This window comes from Martes martes (genome assembly GCF_963455335.1).
Source record: "Martes martes genome assembly, chromosome: 4".
NCBI lineage: Eukaryota > Metazoa > Chordata > Mammalia > Carnivora > Mustelidae > Martes > Martes martes.
In genome coordinates this window covers 66,656,466-66,682,331 of record NC_137891.1, presented here as the reverse complement: position 1 = coordinate 66,682,331, position 25,866 = coordinate 66,656,466, and the positions used below count along the sequence as shown (strand labels likewise).

At 37.6% G+C, this 25,866-nt stretch overlaps 1 protein-coding gene across 2 annotated transcripts in view; it reads left to right on the top strand.

The window, feature by feature from the left end:
- Positions 1-25,866, top strand: part of DNAJC5B (DnaJ heat shock protein family (Hsp40) member C5 beta) — a 114,029-nt gene that overhangs the window by 78,380 nt on the left and 9,783 nt on the right. Inside the window, exons 2-4 of one of the 2 annotated variants that reach the window (XM_080802172.1) lie at positions 3,552-3,765; positions 7,626-7,797; positions 20,873-22,197. In XM_080802172.1, the coding sequence (XP_080658298.1) occupies positions 3,552-3,765; positions 7,626-7,797; positions 20,873-20,967 (481 nt within the window). In that variant the 3' untranslated portion in view covers positions 20,968-22,197. Of the gene's footprint in view, positions 1-3,551; positions 3,766-7,625; positions 7,798-20,872; positions 22,198-25,866 lie in introns of those variants that run through there. The other variant, XM_080802171.1, reaches the window with a different exon arrangement.

Genomic DNA, 25,866 nt, shown 5'->3' with positions numbered 1-25,866 from the left:
CATCAGCTATCCCTCAAAATACATCCAGAAGCCAACCACTTCTCATTATATTTTCCACTACCACACTGACCAGAACCACCATGAACTTCACTAAAAAAGTGTCACCGCTTTGGGTTTTGTCCTCTCCAAAAATAATCCTTCTAAAACTAAAGTCAGATCATACCACTCTTTTTCTCAAAAAACCCCAATGGCTTCCCATGCCACCTAAACCAAAAGCCAAAATCCTTAAAACGGTGTACTAACATTCTATGTGCCTTACTTTTTAAATTTAAAAATATAAAACAGGCAGCACGGCGATGGTTAAGAGCATGTGTTCAGGGTCAGATTGCCTGTATTCCAAGCCTGGTTCTAATTATTAGTTGTATGATATTGGGCAAGTTACTTAACTTTCTGGTGGCTAAATTTCCTCATCTGTAAAATGGGATCATTATAATACCTATTTCATAGAGTTGTGAATATTAACAAATTAATATTTGTAACATGCTTATAATAGTGCTGGTATATAGCAAAGATTATAAAAGTTTTTTTAAAATGACAAAATAGGCATTTATGCTTTTGGCATGATTTCATCATGAATTCTGCACATCAAAAACATCTCCGGTGGTCTCATCTATAAGAATTTATAGATAACACAAATGTTTCTCAAAAAGCGTGAAATGGGGGCACCTGGGTGGCTCAGTGGGTTAAGGCCTCTGCCTTCAGCTCAGGTCATGATCCCAGGGTCCTGGGATCCAGCCCCACATCGGGCTCTCTGCTTAGTGGGGAGCCTGCTTCCTCCTCTCTCTCTCTGCCTGCCTCTCTGCCTGCTTGTGATCTCTGTCTGTCAAATAAATAAATAAATAATCTAAAAAAAAAAAGCGTGAAATGTTTTGGTTAAACAAATTTTAAAAATGAACTATCATTGCTTTTGTTTATTCCGAGTTAAGAGTTGAAATAGATTTTATACCAGGATTTATACTTTTAAGTACTTTGGTACTTTTTTTTCAGTAACTGTATTTATTAGTCAATGCTCACCACAATAAGTGAAGCTACCATCCATCACCATACAACAATATGCCGATTATTATCGACTATATTCTATATGTTATACTTTTCATCCCCATGACATTTATTTTATAACAAAGTTTGTACCTCTTAATCCCCTATACCTTTTGTGCCCATTTCCTTTCCCTCTCCACTCTGGCAACCACCAGTTTGTTCTCTGTATTTATGAGTCCGTTTCTGGTTTTGTTCGTGGGTTGGTTGGTTTCGTTTTTCAGATTCTACACGTAAGTAAAGTTGTATAGTATTTGTCTTTCTCTGTCTGACTTATTTCACTTAGCCTCATACCCTCCAGGTCCATTCATGTTGTGCAAATGGCAAGATTTCATTCTTTTTTATGGCTCAGTAATGTTCCATTATGCATATATACTATATATTATCCATATCCCTATCCATACTCATCTATCAATGAACACTTGGCTTCCATATCTTGGCTATTGTAGATAATGCTGCAATGAACATAGGGATGCATATATCTTTTCCAATTAGTGTTTTTGTTTTCCTTGGGTAAGTACCCAGAAGTGGAATTACTGAATCATATGGTACTTCTGTTTTTAGTTTTTGGAAGAAGCTCCATACTGATTTTTATAGAGGCAGCAAGAATTCACATTCTACCAACAGTGCACAGGGTTTCCTTTACTCCGTATCCTTGCCAACATTTATTTTTTCCTGTCTTTTGATACTGGCCATTCTGATTGGTGTGAGATGATATCTCGTTGTGGGTTTGATTTGCATTTCCCTGATGATTAGTGATGTTGAGCATCTTTTTACATGTCTGTTGGCCATCTGTATGTCTTGCTTGGAAAAATAACAGGTCCTCTGCCCTTTTTTAAAAATTTTTATTTATTTATTTATTTAAAGGTTTTTTTTTGTTTGTTTGTTTTGTTTTGTTTTTGACAGAGAGAGATCACAAGCAGGCAGAGAAGCAGGCAGAGACAGAGAGGGGGGAAGCAGGCTCCCCGCTGAGCAGAGAGTCTGATGTGGGGCTCGATCCCAGGACCCTGAGATCATGACCTGAGCCAAAGGCAGAGGCTTTAACCCACTGAGCCACCCAGGTGCCCCCCTCTGCCCATTTTTAAATCAGATTATTTTTTAAGCATGATGATGCTGAGCTGCTTAATCACCTACTTCCTAACCAGCAATACTTTAATTCCTAAAATAGGTGTGATTTTTTTCTCCCAGTTTACTATGTAGATTGACTTATAAAGTACACTTTACTTTTCTGCTCTATTTATGGTCCATTATTATTGCATTAAAATGAAATGGTTTAATCTAAACCAAAACAAAAGCTTAGGATATATTCCTACATACATAGCTCTCATGGCAACAGCAGAGAGGAAAAAGTCATACAAAATTTCCAGTACCGAGTCATAAAATACATTGAGTGTGTTGTGGAAAAATTACTACAGGCTCAGTTTTTTTTTTTTTTTTAAAGATTTTATTTATTTATTTGACAGACAGAGATCACAAGTAGGCAGAGAGGCAGGCAGAGAGAGAGGAAGAAGCAGACTCCCCGCTGAGCAGAGAGCCCGATGTGGGGCTCGATCCCAGGACCCTGGGATCACGACCCGAGCCGAAGGCAGAGGCCTTAACCCACTGAGCCACCCAGGCGCCCCCAGGCTCAGTTTTTTAACATGGTTTTAATCATTATTTAAATCTGTCTGTAAAGGGAAGCGAAGGAAATGGCCACCAGTTACACCCCTGACTATCATAGCTCAGTTCTTACATTCATTTTACAGGGTTTTTTGTTACACTTGAGTATAACTGAAGAATAACCCTCAAATATCTTCCCCCCCCCACACTGTAACATAACACACACACATACCCTTCAGGAAATGACTTATGATCCACAGAGAAGAGAGCACTTTTTACTCACAAGTAAATTTCTACAGATTATTCAAAATGGAAAGACCTATTTGAAAAGAAGTCAAATATACATTCGAAAACAAAGGAAGTCATAGTAGCTGCTCATAAAAACAAAAGGGACTAAGGATTTGTGTGAGATTTGTGAAAAGGGTCATATTATTTATTCAAGGGAATATGAATCAGATTTTTTTTGACAGTTGAGTTTAACTTTTTGAATATGTGGTATGAAGTTTTGTTAATTCTAGAAACTTGTTCCAGTTCTAAGTGGAATTTTGATATAAACTGACCCAATTGCACAAACTCTTAAAGGCCTCTGCATATTGAAGCGGGCCACTGATCGGCTTCCAGGTAAAAATAAAGTTCACATATTTGCCAACAGCAAACACAGACTCCACAACTATGTAGCAGTTTGAGAACTCCTTTGAGGATGTGAGGACAGAAACAATCCTACTGTGCCTGCACATTAGAAACAAGAGACAACACCTGATGAAAACTTGCTCAGTTACACCAACATTTTTGTGAAACTGACCACCTCACAGTAATTGCCTGTAAACACAATGTACAAATGAATAGCTTCCCTCCTAAAATGTCACTGCAATTCTTGTCAAATAACACTTTTCCTTGCTTTTTTTTAATTTTAAAAGAAAATTGGCCCTGAAACACCATCCAGACAAGAATCCAGATGACCCAGCTGCTGCTGAGAAGTTTAAAGAAATCAACAACGCCCACACAATACTTACTGACATGTCAAAGAGAAACATATATGACAAGTATGGATCGTTGGGACTCTATGTGGCTGAGCAATTTGGAGATGAAAATGTTAATACCTACTTCATGCTGTCAAGCTGGTGGGCAAAGGTAAAGCAGTTTTTTCTTTAAAAATGATATCCTAGAAAAATCATGGTATTATTCACTCTTTAAACTCCATTTCAGAGAAAACCTAACCTTCACTGTACTAATAAACTCTTATAAATAAAAAGAGATACTGCTTTGACCAAAAGCTCTTATTCGAGGATCCTTTTTGTTTTGTTTTAGCTCACCAAATAATTATAAAATACAGCATGACTTAAAATACCTCTAGACATTCATTATAATTGAATTTGAGGCTTTAGGTTAATTCTGACTGCCCTCCCTCTCCCTGTAATGACTAATTAAGAACTGACTCACTGCTCAAAAACAAAAATAATTTATTAGTGTGACAAGTGCTTAGTAAATTATTATAGGACAAATTTAGCCATGTACTTTACTATCTATAGCATAAGCTACCTGAGCAAACATAGTACTTGGGAGAATGTGTGGTAATTATGTCATAGGCTCACATGGGGTCTGACTTCAAGTAGTGGAGAAGGAAATGAGCTGGAAAAAGTGAGAATTAAGTAGTGCTCGACAGGGTGTTGAAGAGACACAGAGGGAGGGGAGAAAAAGGGTATCTGGTCAAGAAGGCAACGTTTTTAAGGATTTAGTGCAATCAGAATTGACTTTTGACAGTAAGTTTTGTGTGGTTTCCTAGGAATACCTAGTGTTTGATCATGAGTGTTTGATGATGGTTACATATTTGGTTATGAATTTTAATATCCTTATCTTCTGATAGAAGTGTATTTACATGTGAACCATACATATGGTCCATCAGCATATTTTTTGACAGTTCATATATTTTGTGAAAGCATATGAACTCACGTTCATATGGGTACTAATTAATAACTTTAAAAACTACAGATTTCCAAAAAGAAGGACTGCTATTTTCTTCCACTAGAATAAATCTTGCTAAATTGAAGAGTTTTATATATGCAGGAGAAGAGTGAATATATTTTTATACATAAGCATGAAGAGTCTGCAACCTGAAGGCTCACTTGTCTTCTACGGTCTCCCAAATTTCTTTTTGTGGAGATAACTGGGATTCCCACTGAAATCCCCTTTCCCTATTGTTGAAGACCTGGGAGGGAAACAAGTTCACACTGAGTGGATTGGACCTTGAAATGAGAGTGTACATAATGATAATGTCATTTATGATAGATGGAGTATTCATGTAACAATGTGGGCTTGCCTGTGAATCTAACCTCCAGGTATGACATTCTCTCCATGGGAAGGTGCATCTGGCATGCTAGATAATTTACACACTAGCACCTGGTTGCATATTGGGGCTAGCCTTCATAAAAAACAAGAATAGGCTTCCTTGCTGAGGAAGTTGACAAAACTGACCAAAATTCATATAGAAAAGCAGAAGCTGTCCAGCAGTATAAGAGGTATGTGAAATAATTCCTAATATGGCTCTTTAAGATAAGGTTATAAAAAAAATCCACGTCGTTCTTCTGCTTATGTCAAAAACCTCATTGTGCAGTGCCCATTAGAGTGGGATGGCACATAATGACCGTGTATTAAGTATGCACTGCAAGAATGATTTATGGTCCCACTGAAAATATGTATTTCAAAATATTGGACTCCTACTTATGCCTAGTAGTGTGCTAAGCACTGTAAGTATACAAGGCAAGGTTATTTCTGCAAAAGGTAAATAATCTAGTTGGAATAATTAAAGAACAAAACAGTATATGGATTAAAGGAAATTTTTGGAGAAGGGGAAAAAATGGGAATTGTATGGTAAAGACAAAAAGGACAAAGGTAGGTAAAGAAAGGAGGAGCTGGTTGGGGCAGTAACTCAGGAATACTGCACAGGAGTGTTTTGGAGGCAGTTGGTGAGGCGAAGGGTGTTATAGTTTTGTTGTCAGAGTAATTTATTTAAGTCTATGAAAATGTAGAGTATACACGGCAAAAAGATGATTGACATGAGAAGTGTGACTAAAGCTACCTCACTCCAAGCCACTGTAGGCTCCGTGCCATCATGGGGGCCAGAGTCAGGGATGGGGAGCTGGTCTAGGAAGCAGAAATGAGCCAGATGAGGTTCATCAACGTTAAAGATTTCTACCCTAAGTTTCTGAAGAAGTACATATGAACAAGATGATCTTCATCCACTTCCTCTTTTTAGATAAAATCTGCATTCTTATTCAAAGATGTATAAAACACTTCCTAGATCAAATAACACGTTTTTTTTTTAAATCAAATTTATTTCCCTCAATTAACAAAAGTTGGCATATTTTAACTTAAATTGGAGGTTGGGGAAGTTTCTTTTTATTTGTAACTATGGCAGACTTAGTAAGCAAACTTTTTATCTTAAACTTTTTAAAGTATTTTTATTTATTTATTTTTGAGAAAGAGAAAATGAGCACGGGGAGGGGCAGATGAGCAGGGAGCCTGATACAGGACTTGATCCCAGGACTCTGGGATCAGGACCTGAGCTGAAGGCTGATGCTTAACTAACTGAGCCACCCAGGGACCGTTAAGCAAACCTTGTATATGCTTGTGGGAAAACCCTGGTGCTGGCTGTTCATTAGGAGGAACAAAACATTTATTTATCTATCAATTAACTTCATAATTCATTAATTCAATAAGTATTTATTATCTTCCACAGGACAGGAACTAAATCTTTAGGTTAGGAGGGACTGAAGGATGACTAACATATAGTTCCAGCCTTCAAGAACCTCAGTCTAATGTGAGACAGACCTAAAAGTGATCAATGTCCTAAAATGTCAACAACAACAACAAAAACGTGGGGCAAAGTTACAGTTGGGGTGTAAAGGAGGGAGAAACTGTTTGAGTGGGGGGATCAAGAAAGATGTCAGAGAGAGGATCTTTGAGATTAATCTTGAACACAGAGTGGGCATTTTTTAGATGTCTGGGGAATGGGAAGAAGCCCTATGGGCAGATGGATCCACAGGGAAACCAAAGCTAGGGCAGGTATAGCAGGAACAGGGTTGTGCTAATTCACTGAAGGGTTTTAAGCCAGATGACTATTAATAAGGAGCTTGAGCCTTTCCTGAGAGGCAGGAAAGTTGTTACATAGGTTCAAGAGAATGTGTATTTCAGAAAGTCCCAACTACAACGTGCAGAATAGAATAGGAGGCAAGAGTAGAAGCAGGGTGGCCAGTTAGGAGGCTAGTGAAATGTTAAAGGCAGAGATAATAAGATCTTTCTAAAGTCCTACCGGTCAGAATAGAGACAAAGAGGGAGGGTGTAAGAGATCTTGAAGAACTGGCAGGACTTGGTGACTAAGAGAAATGTGGAGGTGGAAGCTATAAGCTATCAAAACTCTTCTTTGGTGAGAATGATTCAGTCCCCTTGGTTAGCTCATTTGATCTGTAGAGGTTTTTTGTTGTTTTGTTTGCTCTATTCTTTTTTTTTTTTTAAGGATTTTTTTAAAAAAATTATTTATTTATTTGACGGAGATCACAAGTAGACAGAGAGGCAGGCAGAGAGAGAAAGAGAGAGAGAGAGAGGAGGAAGCAGGCTCCCCACTGAGCAAGAGCCAGATGCAGGGCTCGATCCCAGGACCCTGGGATCATGACCTGAGCCAAAGGCAGAGGCTTTAACCCACTGAGCCACCTAGGCACCCCTTGTTTGCTCTATTTTTAATAATGACCGCCATAGCTTATGAATAAAGAAGAAAACATCACCCTTCATTACTTAGGCTACAAGTCACTTCCTATGAACTTGTCAGACAAAATTTTAGAAGGAATTTGTTTCCAAGATAACTAAAAAGCTGTTTCTTATGTGGAATAAGGATGAGGGTGACTATGGGGTCTGCATGGAGTCACACTTAATTTCTGGGATTCTCCCACACCCCACCACCCCTCAACTCTATTTTGCTTTGCCTTTGTCTCCCCTAGACCCTGTTTGTCATCATCGGCCTCTTGACTGGCTGTTATTTCTGCTGCTGCCTATGCTGCTGTTGCAACTGTTGCTGTGGACACTGCCGGCCCAAATCATCGGTGCCAGAAGAGGACTTCTACGTGTCCCCAGAGGATCTTGAGGAGCAGATCAAAACTGACATGGAAAAAGGTGGAGTAAGATGAGAGCAGAGCTAATGGGTGTCCCTTCACAGACCTGACCAAGCATGAGGTCCCTGATGACAATTATCACTAAAGTGAGAGAGATCCAACAACCCAATGGGGGGAATCCCAAAGATGGTCACTTTTGGTACCTCTTTTGAAAAGGATGAAAGGACAGTTCCCTTTCCCAGCTGCAGAAAAAAGCAGAACCTGAGACCATTAAAAAGAAATCACAAAATATGCTGATCGCAGAGTTGGTACAATTCATGGTCTCGTTACAGGAGCATAAGCTCTAGGTGCAGGGAGGTTTGGGTGAGAATGCTCAGCCATACACAAGAACCAAGCCTGTTACCTTGGGATAGCTATTTATATAGAAGGGAATGGACATCAGGAAAAGTCAACAACCCTTGACTTTTTCTTCTTTCTGATCACTTGATAATGAGTTTTGGGTAGGACTGGCGAAGGGTGATCTTTCTTCTCTTACAAATCCACACATCCAGAGCTAGCCTCAGCCAGCATCAAGAGTTCTGTCCTGTGGAAATGGGACTATTTGCTTTGCTAAATCACCTCCACATGTTTGTCTATTTGTATACATGGCCATGACATACTACTTGATTCTTCAAGCTCATTCCACCCAGAATTGATAAAGAAAAAAAAAATTAAAGAAAGATGAAACCTCACAGAATTCACAACACCAGGAATACTTCATATGCTCTGGGAAACGCCTTTGTGTAAACAAGCTGGACTCAAACCTGCCATTGTCCTTTCTGTCTTGCATCTATAATCCTACTATCATTTTCTCCTATAGAATGCCTCGTTATTCTGTATTACAGACTTCATCACTAAATCACAAAGAACCCTGCACAGCCAAATACAAGAATTACTTGATAATTCAGATAGGGACCCATTGTTGTCAGAATTGCTGATATTAGGAATGGTACACTTCTCTGGACTGGACTGGACTCTGATTCTTTTGATCACAATGAAACAGAATTTCTATGACATCAAGCAGCAGAGACTATTTAAAATCTTCCACATACTTTTTATTCCCTACCAAATGTGACGCTAAGTAATAGTGTTACTACCCACCTTGAGTCCAGCCTGAAGGAAGAAATCTTCCATTATATGAATCACATCTGGTCCAGACCATTTTAGAATTGAGAGTCAGAGAGGACTGACAGATTTTCCTGCAACCTGTGACCCCTTTCTATGGGGACTACTGGGTGGTCATTCTGGAAAACAGGGGAGTTACTCTAACAATTTTTTTTTTAAAGATTTTATTTATTTATTTGACAGACAGAGATCACAAGCAGGCAGGCAGGCAGGCAGAGAGGCAGGCAGAGAGAGAGGAGGAAGCAGGCTTCCGGCCAAGCAGAGAGCCCAATGCGGGGCTTGATCCCAGGACCTGGGATCATGACCTGAGCCAAAGGCAGAGGCTTTAACCCACTGAGCCACCCAGGCGCCCCTCTAACAATTTTTTTAAAAAGACTTTATATATACATTTGAGAAAGAGAGAGAGCACACAAGCAGGGGGAGCAGCAGAGGGAGAGGGAGAAGCCGGGTCTTCACCGAGCAGGGAGCCTGATGTGGAACTTGATCCCAGGACCCCGGGATCATGACCTGAGCCGAAGGCAGAGGCTCAACCATCTGAGCCACCCAGGGGCCCCTAACAATTTTTTATCACTGCCCCTGGAGACAAATTATGGGCCCATGGTGAAATATAATTATAATTGAATTTTGCCTAATTTGGGATATAAAAGGACAATTAATCTTTTAATGAGGACATACATATCAAAAAGAGCAAGAAGCAGTACTACTTAAAAATGGGTTAAACAGAAATATATATGTATGTAAGCACTTCTCCATGGAAGGGCCAGTGACCTTGCATAACTTGCTTAAGAATGATGACTCCAGTTCATTAATCTCATCTGCCTTTGCAAGGGAGATAAATTGTTATAAGATCACATTAGCTGGCTCTGTTGTCTACAGGATCTCCCATAACATCCATCAATCCAGTACAATATTCAGTTACTAATAGAGACAGGAAGGGATGGTGAGATAGGAAAGTACTGTCATCATCATCGACTGTGTCGACCTTATCTTAACTTTTCCTGCATAGTGCAGAAACCAAAACTAGGTGAATTGAACCTAGATATCCCAAATCACTGTTTCACACTTCTCTGAAAAGCCTCAAAGTCCTCCTCTTTTAAATTAGATGAAAGCTCCACCAGGTCATTTCAGCAGACCTCCTTTTCAGTTTCTTTTCTGGAACAGAAATTTATACTCGGTGCCAAATTCCACCCAGGTTTCCTTCCTACAGGATGACTGGTGATAAATCTGTGTGCCTCTCACTGTTCTCAGTTCTGACACCCCAGAGTTACCAATTCCATTGCAGAGGTCATATTCTAGACTAAGTAAAGCATGATTTCACTTGACTGTGTTACTAAGAATCCTTAAGCAAAAGGAAAAGCTTTATTCTATGCCCAAACATTTAAAAGCTCTGTGCAGAGTTGATCCAAGTTTTAGAGGGCCAGACACTTAACACAACTTGGGCAGTGCTCCTTAAGAAAAAAAAAAAGCACAAAGTTACAAATACAAAATTAGGTCTGAAAGCAAATATTTGTAATGAGAAAAGGAAATCACAACAAATTGCAAAGCTTAAAAACTGAAGATACCATAAATATCACAAAGTCTAGAAAAATAGCAATAGTTTACTTAACTGCCTGGCACACCTCTGTAATACTGTCCCCCTATGTTTTCTGGATGTACTATTCTTTGACTGCCTCTTCATTTAACGATAATTTTGGAATATCATTTTCTATAGGAAGAATAGAAAATTGTTTTTCCTCTAGCATGTTTGATCAAAATTTGTTTTCTCTCATGGTTTTATAACTCATTATTGATAATGTCTAAATTTTTAGGGATAGCTATTAAATTTGGGAAGACTAGTCTATTTCATCTATAAGGCGTAAGATTGGGAAGAATTTTTCACAGGCCACTTTTTCAGTCTGCACATTTCCAACTTTGTTTCCCCTCCATCACCCAATACTTCCAATATTAGAGCTCCTGGGCACAATCATACAGGGTGACATCCCCTCTGCCATGGATTTTCATGTCTCCTCAGCAAGTGAACTGGCATAGGGAGCTATAGGAGTATTCCTCAAGCCATTCCTATGCCAGTATGGCTAGCAAAAACTAACTATATACAGATTTGCTGCAAACCACAAAAACATATGCTACTAAACTCAAATGAAGCTTATCTCTCAACTCTATTTCCCCTTAACTGAATCCCCAAAATATCCCCCCTCTGTTTCCCCTCATCAAAAAGAAATGTATGATGGAGGGAAAATCGAAATGGAAAAAGACCCTGTTTTGGCTGATTATGGTTTAAAACACCTTACTTTTGCAAATCTACAAAAATATAAGCACTTTGCTTATATTTGCTTATATTTCTGAGGACCCCAAGGGCCCTCAGAGAGATCTGCACAAATAGAGGTCCCTGAAGGTTCAATTTCATTAACCTTATTGTAAATTCACCACTGCTCTTCAGTCTAACATTTCATTATGAAAATTTATGCCTTATTTGCAGCTAGGTACTAGTTTCAGATTTTTTACTCCACGAATTCAGAGACTTAATGTAGTTTACAGATAAAATTAGTGTAAGTTAGGGCTTATAAAGATGAAAAAGCAGATTCCATGTAAAGATTATGCTTTCTGGACTATGACCCAATAAATGGAATGTGGGCTTTTCTGTTCTACAAAAGAAGGGGACCCACTTAAAGTTGTTTAAGAAAATACACTTGAGGTGGCCTGTCTGGGTAGTTCAATCGGTTGAGCGCCCAGCTCTTGGTTCCAGCTCAGGTCATGATCTCAGGGTCCTGAGACTGAGCCCCAAGTCATCTCAGTGGTGAGTCTGCTTAAGATTCCCTCCCTCTTGGGACGCCTGGGTGGCTCAGTTGGTTAAGCGGCTGCCTTCGGCTCAGGTCATGATCCCAGCGTCCTGGGATCGAGTCCCACATCGGGCTCCTTGCTCAGCAGGGAGCCTGCTTCTCCCTCTGCCTCTGCCTGCCTCTCTGTCTGCCTGTGCTCGCTCGCTCTGACAAATAAATAAATAAATAAAATCTTAAAAAAAAAAAAAAAAAGATTCCCTCCCTCTGCTCCGCCCTGCTTGTGCATGCTCTCTCTCTAAAATGAACTTTAAGAAAACAGAAAATATACTTGAAAGAGGTTACTGGTCATTCAGATATCAATCTACTCAACACAAATGATAAGCAGCACATATCAAGATTTGAGTCCATTAGACGGCATTGGCAAGCCCTGGGCCTTTAAGACTTTTTTTCCCAATGAATCTGAAATTTAAAAAAATATGGCAAACATTTTCTCACTTAGGGAATTCTTAATTATCTTACATTGAATCTAAACATAAAATCTTAGGAGTTTTGAGTTGGAAGAAATCCAAATAGTCAACCCTCACCTCCCCAAAACTTTTCTAGCAGATTGCTGCCTAGCCTCATTTGAAAACTGCCAATGGTGGGGAGGTTTGGGACCCTGTATAAAAGTAAGATATTCATAAAAATTCAATAACTGCAGAAGAATACAGAGTCAAAAACAAATTTATATAAACATCCTGGTACCAGCTCCCCAAGGATAACAACACTTTTAAAAATTTTTGTGTAAATATTTATGGGATTTTGTTTTACAAAACTGTTACCATGTCAACATATATTTTTTTGCTTCTTTGTAGAGCAAAAATTTGATGAACAAGCTGTCAAATTTTTAAGTGGATTATGCTTTTAATGTCATGTCTAAGAACTTCTAGCCTAACCCTAAGTCATGAAGATTTTCCTCCAATGTTTTCTAAAAGTGTTACAATTTCAGGTCTAATATTTAGATCTATGACCTATTTTGAGTTCATTTTTGTTTATGGTGTGAGACTTAGGTCAACTTTTTTTTCTTGCACATCGAGCTTAATTGCTTTAACACCATTTGTTGAAAAGATTATCCTTTCTCCATTGAATTGTTTTGCCCCTGTCAAAGATCAATTGGCTGTATTTCTATGGTTTATTTATGGACTCTATTCTGTTCCATTGAGCTATGTGTCTATCCCTTCCCCAATAACACACCATCTTGCTTTCTGCAACTTAAAAGTAAGTCTTAAAATCAGCTAAATGTGATTCCTCCAACCTCTTTCTTTTTCAAAACTGTTTTGGCAATTCCAGTTTGTCTTTCCATATAAATTTTGGTATGAGTTTGTCTAAATCCACAGAAAAATACCAATTTTTAAAATTAGAATTGCATTAATTTGTGCATTAATTTGGAAAAAATTGAAATCTTTATTTCTTTAAGATTTTATTTATTTATTTGACAGACAGAGACCACAAGTAGGCAGAGAGGAAGGCAGAGATAGAGGAGGAAGCAGGCTCCCTGTGGAGCAGAGAGCCCGATGCAGGGCTCGATCCCAGGACCCTGGGATCATGACCTGAGCTGAAGGCAGAGGCTTTAACCCACTGAGCCACTCAGGCACCCCCAAAATTGAAATCTTTATTACTATGTTGAATCTTCCAATCCCAACACAATATGTGTCTATACTTAGAGGTCTCATTTGATTTCTTTTATGTGTAGTGTAGTTTTCAGCATACAGAGATGGTATATGTTTTGTTAAATGGGTACCTAAGTATTTCATTTTGGGGAGGACTATTAGAAATGGCATTAGTTTTAATTTGGGTTTCCAATTGTTCATCACAAATATTTACAATCATTTTCATGTATTGACTTTGTATCTTGTGTTCTTATTAAGCTCACTTACTAATTTGTATTTTTGTGTGTGAATTCTTTGGGATTTTCTATGATGACAATTATGTCATCTGCAAATAGAAATGGTCTTATTTCTTCCATTCCAGTCTGCATGCCTTTTATTTCTTTTTCTTGCTTTATTGCACTGACTAGGATTTCCAACATTTGGTTTATTGTTCTGCTGTCACCATCTTCAAATTCTTAGCTTTTGAATTAGATATGCCACATTTTCATTTTGCATTGGGTTTTGTAGTTATATAGCCAGTACTGCTGAAATATTTCCCTGTATGGACTACAGATACTTCAAGCTTGATACTCACTGGTAAGGAATAGAATAAAATGCCTCCACAGCATAATACCCTGTTTTTAGGGAAGACTGAAGCTAACTGAGATGATAAGGTGGGGTGGGGAGAAGTAGGTGGAGCATGGGTTTTATATTATCAATCTAAATGCTATGCTACAGATTATACTGTGCTTAGAGACTTGGCCTGCATATTAAGACTATGACTGAAAATTTATTTTTCATAGGTGAGTATTAATTTTTGAAGAAGTATGGTTAACATTTCTTATATTATTCTGAATTTAATTTCCAGAAGTGCCAAGATTAAAAGTATAATAAAACTAATATGAGATTATCCTCTCTCCAGAATAAAAGTTAGAGATGCTTTGTCCTTATGGCCTCCTTATGTCTAACTATACTAACAAAGAAGAAGGAGGAACAGGAGCTAACTAGAGGAAAGTATTTCTGATTTGCTCAAATTTCACTTTTAAGGACACATTATAGAACATTGTACATGCCTCTAAATTTATAAAAATCCAAATTTAATATCAAACTTTTTAACCAACTGACTTATTAAAAAACATTAGAAATGTTTTTCACCTACCTTGAGATATTTAATAATTCTAGTTTTATATCTAAAGTCTACAATTTTTCTTAGATTTTTTAAAAAATTAAGTGCATATTTCAAATATGCCTACTCCTCAATACTGGCTAAAGTCCAAGATACCTTTTGATGCTGTGAAATGTACCAGTTTCTGTTTGAGAATAGTTTTATAGGATTTGGTAGTAGAAAGGAAAGGTCGGCTTTAATTATGGTTTCTCTTTCAACTATGTGAAAGGGTATAATCCAGCTTCTACCCTTAGGAAATAAAGGGGGGAAGTTCAGTGGCATCTTCAATGTTCACTGGAAACTATGGGACTTGTAACTGGCTATCCAACTCTTTCTCAAAATAAAGATATACCCCCAGTGGGATCCTAGGAACACAGGGAAATGCTATTATTCTTATAAATCAATAAGGATTAAATAGAAAAAAGTGTCTAGGGGGAGATCATCACCCTCTTTTTTTATCTTGGAAAATTTGAAACTTGAAAGCTAAAGGTTATGGACACCAGGTGATTTCCCTAGCCAAGAGAACTTTGTAGACCATTTTGAGGTACCCTGTTTCCTGGCACCCTGTGTCTGTGTGTGTGTGAGAGAGAGAGACAGACAGACAGACAGACAGTGTAACGAGATACAGTAGCAAGAGCATAAATGAGAACCAGTTATTTCTAAACACCCTAGCGAAAACAAACCAAGAATACAATAGCTAAATTCAGGTGTTAATTTGTTTGTTTTTTCCCCCAAACTAAAGGCAATGGACTGAAAACTCCCATTTAAATCCTAAAGATTTGGGGCAATCATGATTTCCCCATTTTTTTTTTTTGAAGGAGAGGGAATAAGATACCTAAAGAGAATAATTTTTAGTGTTGACCTTGGATCTAAAAATATGAAATACAGTGATAGAAAAAAAATCTATTGATTACTTAACTGTTCTTGATACTCACCTGGATAAAACCCTAATAAATTCACAGCCACTGAGTTGAAAAGGCCATATGGCTTGTAATTAGACTCTTGCTCTCAGCCAAGATATTGAGACATTTATTATTACATTTCCTCTTTAGCATCCATCACATATTGCTGCCCAGGAAAAGGGCACAAGAAAGAGATTAAATTCACCTTCCTTTGGTTAACCAACCAGTAAGTATCACCAAGGCTCTGGGCCAGGGGATCAGGACGAATGAGTCCACTCAGAATATGACCCCAAAAGCGGCTCAAAGTGGAGGGGTTTCTTCAATTTTTGGCTACCAAGGTTCAGTGAGCAAATTAACTAGACAGGCTTATCCAGCTAGCTTTTCCATAGCAAACATAAATTGAGCACTTCATATTTTTAGACATTTTTTCTTCATCAATTAAGATGATCATGATTTTTCTCCCTTAATCTGTTAACGTGAAGAATTACATAAATTATTTTTCCAATGTTAAGTCTTATACTCTTGAGATAAACCCAATGCAGTCATAATGTTTTAACTATTTTATTTTTTAATGAAATGGGTTTGCTGATGTCTTGTTTTAGATGTTTGTATCTATGTTAATGATTGAGATTGCTCTACAATTTTCCTTTCTCGAACTTTCTTTATAGAGTTCTATACCAAGATTATGTCTCACGAAATAAATTAGAACCTATTCCTTCTTTTTAAACTTTTCTTAAAGAGTTTGTATATTACTGGATTTCTTTCTTTCTACAGGATTTTGTAGGACTTTCTGGGCTAATGTGTGATTGTACAAATTTTAGATTACTGATTCAATGTATTTAATGTTTATAGGCCATTTAGATTTGCTATCTTTACTTAAAAAATTAGTTCTTCAAAATTTCTTATAACCTTTCATGTGTCTATAGGATCTGTATTACTATCCCATTTTTCATCCCTTATATTGCTTATTTCTCCTTTTTGTTTTTTAGCCATTCTACCAGATTTTTGAAAATTTAACTGGTTTTCCCAAATAACTTTTGGGTTTGGTTCTCTTATATATGCATTTTTAATTTTTATTCTTTATTATTTCTCTTAATTTATTGTGAATTTCCTAACTTGTTAATTTTTATACTACTTAATTTCCAAACCTCCTTTTAGGACAATAAGCATTTACGGTTGTAATTAATTTTTCCTATAAGTACCATTTTAGTGTCACATGTGTTTTTAGATTGTTCTTAAAATATGAGTTCTAAATATTTTCTAATTTCCATTATAATTTTTTCCTTGATCTATAAATTGGGCCTATATCTTTTTTTTCTTTAAAGATTTTATTTATTCATTTGACAGAGATCACAGGTAAGCAGAGAGGCAGGCAGAGAGAGAGGAGAGAAAGCAGGCTCCCCACTGAGCAGAGAGCTCAATTCAGGGCTCAATCCCAGGACCCTCGGATCATGACCTGAGCTGAAGGCAGAGGCTTTAACCCCCTGAGCCACCCATGCACCCCTAGGCCTATATGTGTCTTAATTTGTAAACATGTGGGGATTTTTCAGGTTCTTTATTGTTGTTTGTATCTAACTTAACTGCACTGTGATCAGAAATTATGGGAAACATGATGCAATATTTGAAAATATCTTGAGGCTTGCTTTACATCTTAGAACTTAAATTTTATAAATGTTCCACATAGCTCCGAAATAATACATACTGCATTTTTTTAGATTCACTGTTCCATTTATGACTATTAAATAAACCCAATTTTTATATGTACTAGTTTGCTAGGGCTGCTGTTTACAAAGTACCACAGAGAGGGTGGCTTGAACAACAGAAATTTATTTTCTCATAATTCTCAAGGTTAGAAGTCAAAGTTTAAGGTGTCACAGGGGCAGGGTGCCGGGGTGGCTCAGTCAATTAAGCTTCTGCCTTCGGCTCGGGTTGCTCTGGTCATGATCCCAGAGTCCTGGGATTGAGCCCCACGTTGGGTTCTCTGCTTGGTGAGGAGCCTGCTTCCCCCCCCTCCCCTGCCTGCCTCTCTGCCTACTTGTGATCTCTGTCAAATAAATAAATAAAATCTTAAAAAAAAAAAAAAGTAAGGTGCCAACAGGGTTGACTCCCTCTGAGGCCACTCTTCTTGGCATTAGATGGCCATTTTCTCCTCATGTCTTCACATAGTCTTCCGTCCATGTATCTGTGTCTTAATATCCTCATCTTATAATGACATCAGTTGTATTCAATGAATGCCTACCCTGAACCTCATTTTAACTTAATTACCTCTTTAAACACCTCTCTCCAAATATGATTCACATTAGAGGTACTGGGGGTTAGAATTTCAACATATGAACTGGAATGGGGAGGCAGAGTGTTTGAAACAATTTAGTTCACAACATTATCCTTTTCGAATGTTTTATATTCTTAAGTATTTGCTTGTTTCATCAGTTACTGAAAGAAGTGTTCAAATCTTCCACTGTGATGATGAATTTCTCGATTTTTCTGTAAGGTTCTGTCAATTTTGGTTCATGTATTTTGAGGCTATATTAGTGTATATAAGCCTAGAACTTTAATAGCTATTTGGCGAATTGAATATTATATTTTATATTACTCTTTAGCTCTATCAATGTTTTGTCTTTTGTCTGTTAAAATATAGTTACATTAGCTTTCTTTTTAGTAGTGTTTGTATGATAAAGATGTTTACATCTTTTTACTCTCAACTTTTTTTTTGCCCTTATGTTTTTTTGATGTGTATTTTATAAACAACATATGGTGGGGGTGGGATTTATCAGTTTGAGAACATTTTTCTTTTAAATAAGGTATTAAGTCCATTTGTATTTATTATAATTAATGATACTTTTTTTTTCCTGCTAACTTACTCTTTTATGAGAGCTAGTATAGCACAATTTTTAAGAAAACAGACTCTAAGAAATACTGCTTAGGTTTGAATACCAGCTCTATTACTGACTACCTGAGGAACTAGGGCTAGATACTTAAAATTAGTTATATTAGTTATTACTTTATTATTTAATTATCACTGTAAATTGACTTTTTTTGTTTTTTCTTTTATAACAATAGAATATTTCTTTCATATTTCATTTCTTTCCCTCCTCTAGTTTGGAAATTATTTTCTCTCTCCTGTTCTTTTAGGGTTATCCTAAAACATAACAAGTATGCTATAAAAGTTCAAAATTAATTCTTATCTTTACCCCCTCCTGAACAATACAAGAAATTTGTAACATTTTAACTCTGATCACTTCCTTTTTGAGTTATATACTATTCTTGTATTCTAGTTTTATCTTAATTTTAATTATTATTGCTGTACATAGTCAACAATCACTTATTTTTATTCATATATCCACCATTTTCTTTACTAATCATTCCTTTTACAACACAAATTTTCCATCTACTAACACTTTCTTTGTGTCTGAATTACATCTTTTAAATTGAGTCTGTTGGTGGCACAATTTCCATTTCTGTTGTCTGAAAATGCCTTTATATTATGGTTTTTAAAAAAGTAACAATAAGACAGTTTGTAAACAAACTTAAGTTGATATCTTCTTTTAGCATATTAAAATTATAATTCCATAGTTTTGGGGCTTCCATTTTTGCTATTGAGAAGTAAGATTGCTGTTAAAACCATTGTCTTTGAGGGGTGTCAGTTAAGCATCCAACTCTTGATTTTGGCTCATGGATTTAGGCTCAGGTCATGATCTCAGGGTTGTAAGATAGAGCCCCCTGTGGAGCCCCACAATGAGCTCCACATAAGGCTCTGTGCTGGACATGGAGCTTGCTTAAGATTCTCTCTCTCTCTCTGCTCCTCCCCACCCACTCTCTCTCTCAAAAAAAAAAAAAAAAATTGTCTTTAGTGTTTATCGAAGTCACTAAGATGTTTTAAATATGAGTTCTTGGGGCACCTGGCTGGCTCAGTGGGTTAAATCCTCTGCCTTCGGCTCAGGTCATGATCCCAGGGTCCTGGGATCGAGCCCCACATTGGGCTCTCTGCTCAGCAGGGAGACTGCTTCCCTTCCTCTCTCTGCCTGTCTCTCTGCCTACTTGTGATCTCTGTCAAATAAATAAATAAATAAATAAATAAATAAATAAATAAATAAATATATATGAGTTCTTCTTTAATTTACCCTGATTCTTGAATCTGTGGATTGTTGCCTTTCTAGAAAATACTCAGCCACTAAATCTTTAAATATTGCCTCTAATCTTTTCTTTTACTTTTTTTTTATGGAAGTTTTATCAGATATGTTAGACTATATCATTCTATTCTTCATGTCAACCTCTCTCGTATTTTATTTTATGTTTCTCTGTGTGACATTCTGATTAATCTCCTCAGATCTGTCTTCTCCTTCATTAATTCTCTCTTTAGCTGTTAAACCCATTCATCAGGTTTAAAATTTTCAGATATTTTGAACTCAAGTTCTTTTGCATTAGTTTCAAAATCCACTTGATCACTGAAACTCATCTAATTTTTTTTTAAATTCTGTGTCTTAAAAGTGCAGGATTTGGAGTCTTTTGGGGTCTTATCCAGCCTTCCACTGTTTCTACTAGCTCTCAGTGTACATTGTTTTTGTGTGTAATCTTTTACTCTTTCCTTCTCAATATTTAAATCTCTCTTTCTGTTTTTTTACTCAATTCACGTTTCTTATAATTTTTTGTTATTTTTTGAGGGTTTCTATTTCTCTAATTCTTTCTATCTCTATCTCCCCTTTCTCTCTATTCATTTTTATCTTGAGTTCATGTGTGTTAGCAATACTTCAGTGATTCTTTGAGGTCTGGGTTGAAGATGGGGTCATTCTTTTCTGGTAGGTACTTGTGAGCACATCTTATATTGGACCATTTTAAATTAAACTATCAGCTGAGGTTTCTTAGTAAATACAGATATTTAAATTTGTTCTGCCAATATGTGTGCTCATTGTCTTGCCATTAAATATTTGTAGGGGAGCTCTTTCCTCTTTCACTTGAGCAACAAAACTCCAGGCTAACAAATTTCCTTGTAGATTTAGGGGTATGGTGATTTAGAGAGTGCATGCCATTTTGGATACCAGCTTTATGTGGGGAGCTTCCTATTAGACTGTCATCTAAGCAAGCTCTGGGCTTTGACCTCTGTCCCGAACAGGACCACATATGTAATTGTACACTGAACAACTTTAGGGGGCATTTTGCATACAGATATATACTAAGGTCTATATGACCTACATGGTGGACCTGTCCTCATTCCCACAAGATGGTGAAAACTAAAGCTCCAGTTCACCCGGTTCAGCAATTTCCTCAAGTTGAAAGCGGGGTTTAGTGCTTTAATTTTATAATTCTATAACTGACAGAACTTAAGAGTAAAGACAGTGTCTTCTCCCTTTTGAAGCTCTTTAAAAGGCAGGCATCCTCAATATCTTATGAAATGAATTAGTTTGCCAATCATCATTTCAACAAAAATATCCACCACTTGCCCCATTAAGGGAAATGTAACATGATCAGAGGGTGTTTATTGCTTTGCTTTGTTTATTTTTAGATGTGGACTTTCCAGTTGTTCTCCAGCCTACAAATGCAAATGAGAAAACACAGCTAATCAGAGAAGGACCTCGAAGTTATTGCACAGACTCTTAATATTGAGACCACTGAGGGTCCACTGTACCCCCTCTTGGTTCAGCCGTGTCTCCAGGTGGTCATGGGTGGAGCAGGGTAGGGGACATGAAATGCTGTGAACTTTTCCACATTCGTATTTTATTTTTTAGGTTAGGAAAAGATGATTGCTACATAATTTTCTCAGTATGCAGTCTCACTCTTTGAGTAGAATTCCTAATGAAACACATTCCATTTTGATGAATAAAAGCCTGAAGAATTATCTTATGCTCCTTGCATGAGGTAAGATGGTGGCACTGGACAGGCCACCTGAGCCAGCCCTTTCTGTGACCCAGATCTAATTCCTTACAGACTACAGTAGCATTCCAAACAGAAGCCACATTTCATCTATTTAACTGAATGCAATATTCCTATCTGCCACAAATATCAGCAAAATATACATGGAAACTTAAAAGGAATTTTTTGTGTGTGTGGAGATTTTCCCCCGTTGATATCTAATATGGCTACAGAAATATTTCAAGAGGCAGGAAGAAATTATTAGGTAAAAAAGACAAATCACTTAATTTTAAAGTATATCTTTGAAAGATTAAAAGTTGTCATTTACTGAAAACTGATGAGTAAAACCAGGAAGAAACAGGTTTTGTATACTTTTAGACTGGCATAAAAAACAAAAACAAAATTTCAACCTGGTCAAATGTTATAAATGACGCAGGAAATCATACTGAGCCCAAAACAGCTGCCCAAAATATGCTGACCATTTTTAAGTAAAAACAATTATTATACAACTGACCTAGATTAAACAGAGTCAGGAAAAGAAACATGTAGGGTAAAAAGTAGAATTCTAAACTCTGCAGCCTAACTTTAGATTTGAAGGCATTTCATTTACCCCATTTTTGGTGAGAATAATTACATTGACCAGAAAATGCTCAGTTCTGTGCATGTTGAACAATGAAGCTCAAAGGTCATATCTGCATTTACTCTTTGATCCTTATATTCATTATGTGGTCAAAGTCATGTCCTAAAACCATGTTTTAAAATAGTATAGAAAGTGTTTGTTTTTTCTCAGTTCTTTATATAACGTTGCAGCTTTCAAGATCTTGTCATGTTTTTATATAATATTGCATGAAATGCCATTTTCTTTTTTGTTTCTTTTTCCCACCACCACCACCAAATTACAGTCAAATGAGCCTAAAATATACATTGTAAGTGAAAACTGGTGTTACAGCTCTGACAATTCTGAAATCATTAAAACTCTACTTTAACTCTTGAGTTACTGAAATTTTTTTTAATCGACAATCAAGTACAAAAAGCCCTGGCTGGAAGTTAGGAAACCCCGTTCTAATCTAAACTCTCACTACCTAGCCCTGTGACCAAGTAAGATGAGAATTATATGGCTAATGGCTCTATGACTCCGTTACTTGCTCTGACCACCTTCTAAGTTGCTGTGAGACAGGATGAAATGTCTGAGGTAAAAGCACTCTACAAAGTCAAGTGTTTGACAAGTATGAGGTGGTTTTACATGAATTTGTATGTTTATACACAGACAAATATAATGTGACTTCTTATGCAGATAAACTCTTACCAGCAAAACTCATGAAGATACATAGTACTAACAGTGACCGGCAAGAGCTTGGAACTCTGTATTCAACGAACAAGTGCTACTTTCCATTTGAAGGGAACATGGGATAAATGCCCTGTCTGTGGTAATTTGAGCCACTACATTTCCTTCCTGGAGTCTTTTTAAGCAAAAAGGTCAGGGCTATTTTTGAATTACAACCTGTAAATCACAAAGGTCCTTTTTCTCTCCCAGACATCATTTTTCTTACATGGAATTTTTTACTTCTACTCCCAGCTTGTCCAGAGCACTGGTACAAGCGTAGAAAGATGAGAACAGGGCATGAATCAGAATCAGAATCAGATGGTGGAATTAAATTCATAAAGGGGTTCTTGTTAATGTTCCCCACAAAGGGCTAATTATTGGTTACAAGGATGTGTGGTAAATGTTAAGGACATGAATGTGTATGAATGAGGAAATGCATCTACAGAATGCCTCTTAGCTACATAGAAACGAGGATCAACCCTTCATCTGAGGAGAGGCCACTTAGGTATCATGTGGGGGTCATCAGAAGCTGTCACCCAGAGTGACTGGTTATTCTGAATCCATAAGCATCTTAGCAGAGAAGCACCAAGAAGAAACATGCTCATTATGAACAAGCACTTCAGTGGCTTACCACCTAGTCCTGGGCTTCAGGTTATCAGGTAAAAAAATTTGTGTAAGTTTTCAAAGTTCCTCCATTTATTTTTTGCTGTTTTACATAAGAACATAATTTTTAAAAGTATGCATTTTTCTTTACCAAAGTACAGATGTTTTAATTCTTTGAGAATAAATGACATTCTAGTTCTACATTTTAAATGGTATGAATGTTAAATCACATTTGATGTTTCCTAGCCTGGAAATACACCCACCTGGTAGTGCACTGCTTGATTTTTTTATCTACACAGAGGGTTCCACTTAGGGCTACATAATCTTTGTAGCTGGCACAATGATGCCCCCTCCAAGATGTACTTATCCTAATTCCCAGAACTAGTGACTATATCACTAATATATCACTATATCACTGGATATATCACTATATCACTGGAAAAAGTCACTTTGCAGAAGAAGTCATTGTTAAGGATTCTGAGATAGGGAGATTATCCTGAATTGTCCAAGTGGGCACAATCTAATCACATAGCTCTCAAAAATGGAGAATATTTCCTGGCTATGAGAGAGATGGGACTCTAGAGGGGTGCCTGAGTAGCTCAGATCTCAGAGTCCTGGGATCGAGTCCTGCACTGGGCTCCTTGCTCATTGGGGAATCTGCTTCTCCCTCTGTCTCCTAACTCTCATTCTCTAACTCAAATAAATAAATAAATAAAACCCTTTAAAAAAAAATGATCAGAGCTATGCCTTGAAGTTAGAGGAGGAAAGGGGCCATAAATCAAGGTATGCCGGCAACCTCTAAAAGCTGGAAAATCAGCTTAAAGATATGGATTCTGGGGGCGCCTGGGTGGCTCAGTGGGTTAAAGCCTCTGCCTTCGGCTCAGGTCATGGTCCCAGGAGGCATCAGGCTCTCTGCTCAGCAGGGAGCCTGCTTCCTCCTCTCTCTCTGCCTTCCTCTCTGCCTACTTGTGATCTGTCAAATAAATAAATAAAATCTTTATATATATATATATATATATATATATATATATATATATATATATGGATTCTGCTCTGGAGCCTCCAAAAAAGCCACCTTGATTTTTGCCCAGTGACAGCCATGTCAAACTTCTGACCTTCAGATTGTATGAGTTTAACACTGAGTCAATGCTTCTCACTTGTTTGTTTGTTGTCCTCATTCCTTATTCTAGATTTATTTTTTTTTCATTCCTTCATCCTGAGAGTCCAGCTTCCTTTTCTCCTCTGTCCCTTCCATTCCCTGTTTCTCAGTACTCCATCTCCTTTCCTGTTCTTCTCTCTTCTCCCACTCCTACCTTTCTTCGGTTTGACACTTACCCCTCCGTTTTAGTCTCCTAATCTCTCTGCTGGCCACTATCAAGTACATCTCCATATTTACTGGTCTTTTACAAAAATTGAACTATTGTAAATTTACCCCTAACCAGTGGGGCAGGGAGAGAGAGCAAACAATATTCTTATAAAGGAATGTCCCACCCCCCGCTCCAAATTCAAGCCAAACAATCATAATGCTAATAGGCCAGAGGGAAACAAGTATTTTTCAAACAATTCTGAGTATATTAACAAGTAGAAATAATTTGTATTGGCCACATTCATTATTTGAATGCATGGCAAGGTAATTTGAGACATTGTTTTGTTTTGTCCTTAGTAAGACTCAAAGGAATGAGGGTTCTCCTTCTGAGATTCTTCTTAAAAAGGTCACTTCCTTGCTACGGTGACTTTGGAGGTTAAAAACAAAGGTAGAGAGACACCTGGAAAACCACCACCCAGGCTTTGTCTTGGTTGCTTGGACTGTGAGAATGGCTTTTAGAAAGATATATGCTGAAATTGAGGAAGAGAAGTACCCTATCATGAGGGACCTCTAGAATAAAGATGGGTTTGGGAGTTTGGGGGGGATTCCCATAGTACCCCATATTTGCATCTGTTAGAGTAGACAGTTATTAGATTCTAACAGAATACATGGAGCCCAGCAATGAGGAATTCATGGCCAGCTATCAGGAAAGTAAGAGGCCTGTCCCAGCAGCACTCCACAAGAAGTCAGATCAAACCATACAGGCCCAAGATGGTGGGTGCCATGACAAAAAACTCCTGACCAAATAAGGAAGAAAAGGCCAAAATCCTGCTTCCAAGAAATCCCTCCCCAAGTAAGGAATATTCCACCCCATAGTTTGCAAGTGTCAATAAAGGATAGAAACCCAAACCCCAGGGTGCACAGTGCTCTCTTCAGGTAGCCTGCTCTAACATCTGGAGAATATACTTGAGCTTTAATAAACTTTCCCACTGTGTCACTCATCTACTGTCTTGTGTCTGTCCTTGAATTCTTCCTCAGGAGGAGGCCAAGAACCATCAGCATCATCTTTGTGATGGGCTGGGTCAAGGCTCTAGGGCCCAGGGTCTCCCCAGTTCACTGTGAACATGACCACAGGGGAGAGCTCCTTTGATGAGATAACACTTAGATGCCCGGGTGACAAAATTAAATCTTGGCTTCTTAGCCATAACAAAGGATTCCTGTACCCACACCTGGCCCCTCAAAGAAACCATGTAGGGTTGAACACAGAGACCTCAAGAGCAACCAGGCTAGAGTAAGATGAGGGACTGGAAACATACTCAGAGGAAGACAGAAATATGAGGATCCCATACATCCCTAGGGATTGAGGTTCAGGGGGAGACTCTCAAAATGTGACTGAGGGGGCACCTGGGTGGCT